The sequence below is a fragment of the Pollicipes pollicipes genome, unplaced genomic scaffold (genome assembly GCF_011947565.3).
Source record: "Pollicipes pollicipes isolate AB1234 unplaced genomic scaffold, Ppol_2.1 Scaffold_5724;HRSCAF=6776_pilon_pilon_pilon, whole genome shotgun sequence".
Taxonomy (NCBI): Eukaryota; Metazoa; Arthropoda; class Thecostraca; order Pollicipedomorpha; family Pollicipedidae; genus Pollicipes; species Pollicipes pollicipes.
The window spans coordinates 32,272,560-32,282,953 of record NW_023596746.1 but is presented as its reverse complement, the minus strand read 5'-3'; the positions used below and the strand labels follow the sequence as shown (position 1 = coordinate 32,282,953).

The following is a 10,394-nucleotide window of genomic DNA, read 5'->3' as shown; positions in this document are numbered from 1 at the left end:
TGCTAAAACTACGTTAAATAATTTGTTCCACTACTCAATTCTGACTGAATGTTAAGCATACCCAGATAGGTATGGCTTGGCCACGTTTATGGAAACTGTTGACTCACTTTGATCTTCGGCCTACATTTAAGGAGTCCTTGCTATCTCTGTACAACCCAGATAAAAATGCAGACAAAAGTTCTGCGCTCTATCGGTTTTAAAGAGTTCATTGAACCATTGCAAAGTGAAGAGAGCCAGCGCTTTATTTCATGCAGTCATTTAACGCATGATTTTGTCAGTTTATTTACGGTAAACTTGAGGCAGAGTTAATCTCGCAGCAGCGTCTGGTCTATGTCCAGTAAAAGACGGTGAAAATGTTGCATGATTTATATATATATATATATATATATATATATATATGGATATATATATATGGATATATATATATTATGGATATACTATATTATTATAGCATATTATATATATATATATATTATATATAAATATTAGTATATAGGTATATGTGCTATCGGGGCCCTTTTACTGTCAGCGGGCCAGTTGTCAACACTGTGCCCTCCCCTTGTCAAGGCTCTGGCTGCGCCCCTGCTTTCGACCCTAACCGAGGCCCTTTTCGACTCAGTGGGCCCATGATCAGCGCGCAGGGGCACTGCAGGGCCCCAGAATACGACCTCCGGCCTGAATACGGGCCTTTCGGTGCCCTTCGGACCCTCAGATCGAGCCCTTAATCTGAGGCCCGAGGGGCTCTTTGCATCGCTCGGAACCTAGGGGAGACACGTGCCGCTGTGCCCCCCCCCCCCCCCCTCTGACTGCGGTACCTGTTTCAGAAGCCTAAGCGTAATTCGAATCTAAAGGTTCCAAATGCTACCAAATAATCAAAATATTGGTGGCAGAAAAAAATAGGTCTTCTATGACACTTTCCAGACATGAGACAGCCCTGTCCGAACCTACCATGGACGCCTTCCGGATCGAAAACGGACCCTTCCCGAGTCTATGATGGGCCTTTCCTGATTGGAAATGGGTCATTTACAGCCCTCAACTTACATGGGCAGTTTTTGTCTGAAGATGGCCTCTTTTCAGGCCTGAGGTGGGCCCATCATAAGTTGAAGACGCGGCATAGGCCAGGGGAGGGGAACCGGGGGCACACATGTCTTCCCTCTGGTCCAGACGGGCTCTTAGGGCTCCGCGGGACCGGCGATCAAGGGCCCAACTAGGGGGCTCGAAGAGTTGGCCAGAGGCGGTATCAAGAGATCCAGATTCGCAAATGTCCTTCAGTTGCTTGCTTGCGCTGTTTGGGGGCCCCTGGGAGCAATGAGGGCTCACCAATCGATCTGCGACCACGAATTTCAAGCAGTCTAGCCCTAGGCGGCCTAGGGCCCATTTCCAAAGCTGGGACCACCCTGCGGCCCGTGATTGTCAGTCAGAGGACCTTTGCATTGATCGGGGCCCCTGAGGCAATGAGGGACCGCTGTGTTGGCCAGAAGTCATAGCACGCCGAACAGTGAACCCTATGTTGGCAATGGCACCGAGTCAGTCATGGTTCCGTCTTCTGAATAGGAGCATGAACGTGATCCCAAATGTCAGAGAGTTTCTGAAGTTAACTAGACCCGCTGATAATGAAAGGAGATAGGATAAATGTTAACTGGGCCCGCTGATTATGAAAGGAGATAGGATAAATGTTAACTGGGCCCGCTGATAATGAAAGGAGATAGGATAAATGTTAACTGGGCCCGCTGATAATGAAAGGAGATAGGATAAATGTTAACTGGGCCCGCTGATTATGAAAGGAGATAGGATAAATGACGATGAAAGGGTTCATAATGAGACAGTGGTGAAGGAGCCCTCTGTAAGACGCGGAACCAAGAACGAACGTGACCCCGGACCTCCGCCCCATTTCTGTCAGTGGCCCGATAAGCTGAACTTGAGTCAACCACCAACTGTTGGCCCCCCCTGTCGATAAGTGATCCTTTGGCCTCAATGAGCCCCTGTGTCGATCCCGTATCAACTGTTCTGGTCTGGGGGCCTTCCGCGTCAAAGGGGGGGGGGGGATCAATGCATGATGCACCACTCTGCGGCCTTCCTAATTCACCAGGGGTCCCGGTCACCGTGTTTCCAGAAAAATAGCCGGCAAGTACTCCGGGTGGTGGGTTGGAACGGAAATCCCCTTCAACTCCTGACAGGAAATGACAATGGAGCCCCCTAATGTTCTACTCATGGGACCCCCTGTCCGCGAAAAGGTAGGGGGTCTCCCTAGTGTTAAAGCCACTGGGCCCCTTAACGAACGCATTCGTCAGCATGATGTTGTCAATGAAGAAAGCTGAGACCCCTCGAAATAAAATAGGCTAAAACTGGAGATCTTTCGCGTGCTATTCCATCGGGAGTCCCACATCAAGCTGTGTTCCGCCCGCACCCCTTCTTATGAAAACTTTCACCTCTCCCCTGGTATAAGATAGAGCTTGTGGGATCTGAGATAGGCCCTTCTCGGGCTTAAGTGTTCAGATGTGCCCTTCCTGGACATGAGATGCCCACTTTCTCAGCCTAAAACGTGTCGTTTCATGTTTTAAGAAGGGCCCTGCTTGAGTCTCCGCCGGGCCCTTTCCAGACCCGAGAGGGCCCTTTCAGTGCTCACGATCGGCCCCGCCCAGACCTGAAACAGACGCTTTCTGAGTTTGTGATGGGCCTGTCGTGGTCAGAGACGAGCCCTTTTGAGTCTACAGTAAGCCCTTTTCAGACCGCAAAAGGGACCCTTTCCGTGTCTGAAGCTGTTAAAGGGGTTTTCTGCCCCGAAATTAATCCCCCTTGGACCTGCAATGGACTCTCTACGCTTTCTTAGATGACGTATAACAAACAAGTCTCCTCCACAGATCCGCCAATTTGGGCCCCATTTGGGCCACCTGAGATATGGGGAGAGTGGTTTTGTCCCTTACCTCAAACATGGGGAACAGTTCCCCGCGGATACACCGTCATGGGCTTTCTGAGCCTTCGATGGGTCCATTTTAAACCAGAGATGGGTCCTTCCCAGCCACAAGAAGTGAGATAGACGCATTCCGAGTCTAAAATTCCCCGCTTATCAGCATGAAGTGAGTCCTTATCTGAATTGAGATGAGCCTTTTCTGAATTTGTGATGGACCCTTTCCAGACTTGAGTCAAGTCTAAAGTGCGCTCTAGAAGGCCCTCTGGGCCTGCGATGGGCCCTTTTCCCGACCTGAGACGGTTCTGTTTTGAACTTATGATGATCCCTTTCCAGACCAGAAAGGCCTGGAAATATAAAATATAAAAGGCCCGATACCGTGCCTGGAATCGGCATGAGTGTTTTTCCCGTCTTAACATGGGCAATTCCAGCCTAAGATGGGCCCTTCGCGGACACGAAACGATTTCGTGCTGAACTTAAAATGGGCGGTTTCCAGACCACCCATGGTCTCTTTTCTCTTTCTTTGGTAACACAGCAAGCAAGTACTACCAAACACCGCAGGGCCCCTCCCGGGCCACCTGAAACTATAGGAGGCAAAAAGACACATTTGCTACGGCTTCAAAACGCTGCCCCCCGCCCCCCCCTTCCCCCCGGATACACCGCCACCGTCTTGGTGTAGTTCTAGACAGGTTCCCTTATTTTCATTGTCCAGCGCTTACCCTCCTTCCCACGCAACCCATTTCGCGAAACGACGCCCCTTGCACTTAAAAGATAAATGTACCCCTGGTGTTAACTCCAAGTAGAGACGGAAACCTTCAGAAATATTTGTACCCATACATGTAACAAGTACATGGACCTGAATAATGCAACAAACGAGCTAGACCTTGTGAATGCGGTACTCTATCATCAAACTTCAGGCAAGCGTACCGCTCAAGGCCCAAGAACAAAAACTAATCTGAATGGCGAGGGATAAAGCTCCGCGGAGTTGGCAGCAGTCCCTATTCATGTAAGGTGTTTGCACTACGTCCGTGGTGTATTTTCGGGCAGTCACATAACATTTCAGCGGGCTGCTGCGCCACATTCGTACACCGCGTCACATGCCGCTTCGCCGTTGCCAAGCAGATACATACGAATGGCCTTGCGCTGGTGCTTCGGAAGCGATGCATGGCGGTGCGGGGCAACATGCCAGGGCGCTAGAGCTGAGCAACAGGCGGGGCGGGGGGCGTGGGGAAAGCCCAAGGAGCGTGTGGGGTCTTGGCCCGAGGGACGTTGCGTAATTGGGGATGTCGTAAGTTAGTTCTAGGGCCCCAGAGTTAGCGCGAGGGGGTTTCAGTGGGAAAAGTGGTGAAGGCTGGCAGGTGAGGACTGATTTTATTTTGACGTGGGGGACGATGTGATAATTCCACCCAGGTGGGTGGAATGTCCCATGTACCCAGACTGCAAGAGGGCTTATTGCACCAAGCATGTTCCGCGCAGCCATGGCCATTGTGGCAACAATTTAAGTGCATGTATGTCATTAATCAGAAGGCTCAGTTTGGTGCATGATTGGCACCAGTGACAGTACATAAACAGCCAATGGTAGTGAATTCTGATCCTGCACAGGTAATCTTTGGCCAGAGCACTACAAACTTGACAAAAAATTACATACAAATTCAGTATGGTGTGGCCCAGCCAGAGCTTGCAGCACATGAGCATGAGGTTCAGGGATAATCACTGCACTTGTATACTTGTCCTGAGCTGTGAATGTTTTTTTTCCAAGCTGGCTATATATAGGCAAAATTTGGCTCAGTTTTAGCTTTGTTATAAGGGTGGTATGCCACTGACTTTTTCCTAGGGTGTCAAGCAGATTCAGTGGTCTCCTATCCTAACCATGTAAAAACTCCCTAGAATTTGGCCTGCTTTTTCAAAAGGTCCCTTATATATTCCAACCTGGATATTGTCATACTCATGACCCCCAGTTTCAGTCTGGAAGGCAGGTAAGTTTCTCTTCTTATCCTGGAACTTCTATTTTTTAATTTAGGTATAAATTCTATTCCAGGAATTTAAGTTGTGTCAAATGTATCATCACATGTGTACCACAAGGCACAAACATCTCAATTCACGGTATATATTTTAAAGTGGATCTCATTGCTATCTTAAGAGGTTTTTATGTGATTGGACCACCCCCTAGATTTGATCAATAGATGGAGGAGCATTAGCATATTTCACATCCCTGGAATGCAGGTTGTATCACACCCATCCACATGTCTGGAGACCATCCTTGCAAACAACATTCCTGCTGACCTGTTGCATCAACTAGTTTTGAAGCTATCTGGGCAATTCAGGACAGATCTTAAGATAAATCTGCTTCTTCTACTTCATTCCTCATCCTCAATTTGATAGCAATGGGTGGTCTTGCCTCTTACCTATACCATGGATGTGCAAATCCCATGCCAGTTGCCTGAAGATGTGTATGGAAGATTAGATCTTTCACCTCCAAAGTGATAACAGTCAAACAACCACCAAGTGAATTTGGTCAAAACAAACTTGCCACCACCTGGCTTGAGTTAAGATGTTGATTAGATTGGATGAAACCAATCCAGTTTGCAGTGAAAATGCTGAATCTAGTAATGGGCTCACTGTTCAGTGTGCATAAACAGCCCATGAGCATGAAGTGATGGTAAAAGCTGTCAATTTTGCTAATAATGCCTACAAATGTGCAAATTGCCATACATTGACTGCTGATTTTTTGCAGGGCAGGAATCCAAGAAGACAGCTTCTTCTGTGCTGTAAGAAAAACAAGCATGAAGAATTTATGTGCTGGTCTGCTCTACTTGATAGCAATAAACGCCATTGTGCGAGCTCAAATTGACTCCAACTCAACAATCGAAGACGAGTTAGATGAACAGGATTTTGAGGACGTCCCGTATCGCCAATATGGAATTCAGATCACACCCCGAAGCTTCTTCTCCGCCGAGGCGACCAGGCACTTGCCGCTGAATGAGGTCGTGTCGGGCCAGCTCAGCTCTCGCGACATGCACATCTACGCGGCCTACTACACTGCCGGCCCGGCCGGCTCCATGAAGCTGCACGTACACGCGGTGGGCCAACCACTGCCGTCGAGCGCCGCGCCCCTCACCGTCAGCGTGCGCAACAGCAAGGGCGGCTACACTCTCATGTTGCCGCCGAGCGAGTCGGACCGGCGCGGCACCGAGGCCTCGCCCGCCATGAGCGTGTCGCGCATCCTGTGCCCGTCGTCCCTGGCGCGCGATGCGTGCTTCGTGACGGTGGGGGCGGGCGGTGGGCTCGGCCGTGGCGCCAGCATCTACAGCTACAAGCTTAAGCTGTCGGTGCTCAACGAGTCGACGTGGTTCCTGAAGGAGGGTGCACCGCCGCGCGCGATCGTGGTCACGCCAACCACGCCGTCTGTGTTCCAGTACCGCTGGCCGGACGACCCGCACGTGCGCGCCGTGCGCGTGACGGCGACCAGCGGCACCGCCTCGTGCGGCGGCGGCGAGCCGCTGGCCGTGGAGGCCGAGGGCGACCCGGGCGCGTGCGGCACGATGGCGCTGCAGCGGCCCACGTGCCCGCTGACGCTGACCCCGGCCGAGATGCTGGCCGGGGCGCGCTACCTGACCTTCACCGCCTGCGGTTCGACCATCGTGCACCGCGACGAGCTGCCGGACGGCTTCTTCGTGTCGACGCTGGTGCACGAGAACGACGAAGCCTGCTACCCGGACGGCGATCGCAACGCGACCGGCGACCGGCGCAAGCTCGTCCGCTTGTTGGTGACGGAGCACCACGCCGACTTCTCGTACGCCGCGGCACCGGTGCTGCTGGCCGTCGCGTTCGTGCTGATCGGCGGCATGAGCTTCTTGCTGCGATCGCGCTACGCGGACTGGATTGTGCGCTCGCAGCTCGAGGCAGTGAAGGGGGCCGAGGCCAGCGACGCGGCGGAAGGCGTCGCCGGTGAGTGGATGGTCCACGAGGAAGACCGTCCGGCGGCGACGCGCGGCAGTCTGCTCAGTCCCGCCAGCGTGCTCTTCACGTGCGCCCTGCTCATCGTGGCGTTCGGCGTCAACAGCGTGTACATGGACCTGGCGTCAGAGCGCCGCTCTGGCAACATGGACGCCTGCTACCGCAACGACCTGTGCAGCCACGACGTCGGAGACCTGCCCGACCTCAACCACGTGATCTCCAACGTGCCGTACGTGGGCGCCGGCGTGGGCTTCCTGCTGGCGGTGGGCGCGCAGCACCATGTGTACGCGGCGGCCAGCTCCGGCGCCGCCTCGCCGCGCGGCGTGCCGCACGACTTCGATCTGTTCGCGTCGCTGGGCGCGGCGCTGATGCTGGAGGGTTTCACCAGCGGTCTGTACCACGTGTGCCCCAACAGCCGCAACTCGGACATCGACTTCTTCTTCATCTACTACTTGTACTGCGCGCTGGGCGCCAAGGTGTTCCAGACGCGGCGCGGGGTGACCAATCGCTTCCACTACACGCCGGCTCTGCTGGTGGCCGCCATCACGCTGCTCGGCTCCCTCCAGTACCTGGCCGGCCGCTCCTACGCCTGGTGGGTGGTCGTCGTGCTGGTACACATGACCGGCAGCACACTCTGGGCCGTCCAGATGTACCTGCGCGGCGACGTCGGCTGCTTCCTGCCGGTGTGCAGGCGCACCACCGCCGACCAACGCACGCGCCGCATCGCAATCGTGAACCTGCTGATGAACCTGACGCTGGCCATCGTAGGACTGGTGGCGCCCAGCGCTTTCAGCGACTTTAGTATGTACGCGCTGCTCTTCTTCACGCTCAACTCGGGCCTCTACATCGCCTACTACTTCGGGATGAAGAAGCTGCGCTACCGTGAGAGCCCCTCTCGCCTTTCCGTGGCCTTCTTGCTGATGGGTCTGGCCGCCGTCGTGCCGGCACTAGTCGTCTTCGTCTTTTACAACCCGTACAACACCGAGGAGTCGGCCGCGCTGTCGCGCACCGCCAACGCGCACTGCGTGCACTTCGGCTTCTTTGACGCGCACGACGTGTGGCACTTCCTGTCGGCGACGGCGCTGTTCTTCCTGCTGATGGGCATCCTGACCCTGGACGACGACCTGCTCGCCACGCCTCGCAACAAGATCCCCGTGTTCTGACGGGCACGCGCAGAGCCTTCCCGGCTGCTGCCCCCGCGTCCGGTGGGTGCGAGGTCACACCATGCGATGGCGTCCAGAGGCTCTGAGGGACTCCGACCCACCTGATGTGCGTAGATCTGCAGAGTTGGGGATGTCAGAGCAATACGTAATCGCTCGTAACCTTTTACGGTGGCGTCTAGGAGCCTTGGGGGATTCCAACCCATCTGATGTGCGTAGATCTGCAGAGTTCGGGATCTCAGAGCAATATTTAATCGCTCGCGACCTCCGCCAGAGCTGGCGCGGGGCGGGCGTTTGCATTAATTAACTTCAATCTTGTGTTGTTTCAGTGATAACAAGGTGTGATGATTAAATCATCCTTGCCAGGCCCTGTGTGCCCCTGTGTGGTAGCATGATGTAGGGACAGTGGTAGTAGTTTAGGAACAGGGGTATGGCCTCTCCCCCCCCCCCCCCCGCCATCCCTACAGCTATGTTTTGCGAAAAGATCGAGCAGCCAAACGGTGTTAAGTGGCGGGACACGATTCAAAATACCCCCCCCCCCCCTCACACACACACACTTTGGAAACCCTTTCGCCCCTGTGTTTTCCACTCAGAGTCAGTTTATCGTGCGATGTTTTATAAGAATAAGATAAGAGTAACGAGCTTTTTGCGAGATGCTTGCTTGCGTGACCCAAAGACCCTTTGCGGGCGTAGTCACGGCCACGTACTGAGTCAAAACTGGATTCCCTACCAGGTGATACTGTCGTAGTCTTTAAAAAGACACGGGTTGTGATGAGTCTCGTGGTTATCTCCGCTTGCTGAAGTCTGCATTGGTAAAGCTGCAGTGATTCAACCGCGTTCGAACCTAAAACGCGTTTCGGGAGAATTGCAGACTTCTAAGCAATACTCGTGCATCGGTTTGAACGCTATGAATGATTGCAGTACGAGGCCTCTACTTGCCAATAAGCAAGTGAAGTGAACTTATCCAACTTTGTGTGTGATGCTCGCTGTTTTTGCATGCATTGCTTCTGTGTGCCCCGACATAGTCGGTTGTCACTTGTATGAAAACCGTTTCCATGGCTCGCTCCGGCCACTAACTGCGAAGCACCTTTTGATGGACATTTTCTAGCTTTTTACGTAGTGAGCACCGCTGTGACTGTGTGTTGATAATAAATGCGTCAGTCACGGCATCTTGTGGTGTCTTTTGATGGGCATTTGCAAGCTTTGTGCTTACTGAACACTGCCTTTGGCTGTGTGTTGATAATACACGTGTCACTCAAGGCATCTCTTGGTCTAGGGTGGCGCGCCGCGTGCAGCGCTTTACAAGAGACCTCGCGAGTTCCTGACGGCAGAATGCTCCGCTGCATTACCCTCCCCTTTCCATTCACAGGCAGACTGCGCAAACGCCATACCAACGACACCACAGCACACCCACTTTCAGTCCGCACCAGTCCCTTCTAATCGAGTACTGCTAAGGTCCCGCCCGCTCGCGCCACGTGTGTTCTTCCGACTACCCGTCCCAAAATCTGTAAAAGACTGTCAACTAGCGTTTCTCAGCATGCCCACAGATGGCGCTAATGTAGCACATACAAAATGCATCCATTGACATTGCGTGCGCCCCAAGTGGTTCACAGCAATAAAGCTTCTTCGGTGTGCGGTCTGCGGTTCCAGTTACAGTGAGCGGCTAAAGAGAAAGCGATGGCATGTTGCCGGCCGCGCTAATGAAATGCATCTCGAAACTCAACTTTGGCAAATTCTGCCTATATCCGGAGATGTCATCAATATGTAACGCTCCTAGCACGGTTGAATAAATCAATGGCTCATTTATTTCAGTAGCAGCATGATCAGCATAAAGGAAATCCGACCTGGGGTTGAACGACGCGTTATTTTTTATTCAAGCATGTCCAAACGTAGTTGTTACTTGTCTCATGCTTCGAACCCATGAGACAGATCACCACCAAACCTTCACCATTCAATGTTGCTAAGTCAACAGAAACCCTTTCCAGAAGATTGTGACATTTGGTAACGTCAAATGTCACAAAAATGACACAGTAGGAAAAATATTTGTGCAGACAGCTCCATGCTCCAAACCTATAGAACAGATCTTCTCAAAACCTCCACCAATCGGCGCGCCATTGTCGATATCCTTTTTCGCTCCGAGTGATAACCCTGGGTCAGGTTTAAGGTCACCAGAAAGGCGCAAAACCGCCAATATTGACTGTAGGCAAGCTATTAGTGACCTTTGCCTAGAGCTAAGGTGACCATCTTCTGGTAAAGATAAACTTGACTGTAGTGTATTAGTTGATATCTTTTGTGGTAATCGATCACATCTGCTCTGGGCATGTGGTTTTGTGCAAACTGTTGTTTTGCTGTTCTTGGCGTTTTTTATG

At 52.5% G+C, this 10,394-nt stretch overlaps 1 protein-coding gene across 1 annotated transcript; it reads left to right on the top strand.

Annotated features, from left to right (window-relative positions):
• The first annotated feature begins 5,922 nt into the window (after positions 1–5,922).
• LOC119102954 (uncharacterized) lies at positions 5,923–8,028 on the top strand. Its single transcript, XM_037226404.1, has 3 exons — positions 5,923–6,363; positions 6,499–7,148; positions 7,281–8,028. Exons 1-3 carry the CDS (start codon positions 5,923–5,925, stop codon positions 8,026–8,028), a joined length of 1,839 nt encoding a protein of 612 aa, XP_037082299.1.
• Positions 8,029–10,394: the final 2,366 nt, after the last annotated feature.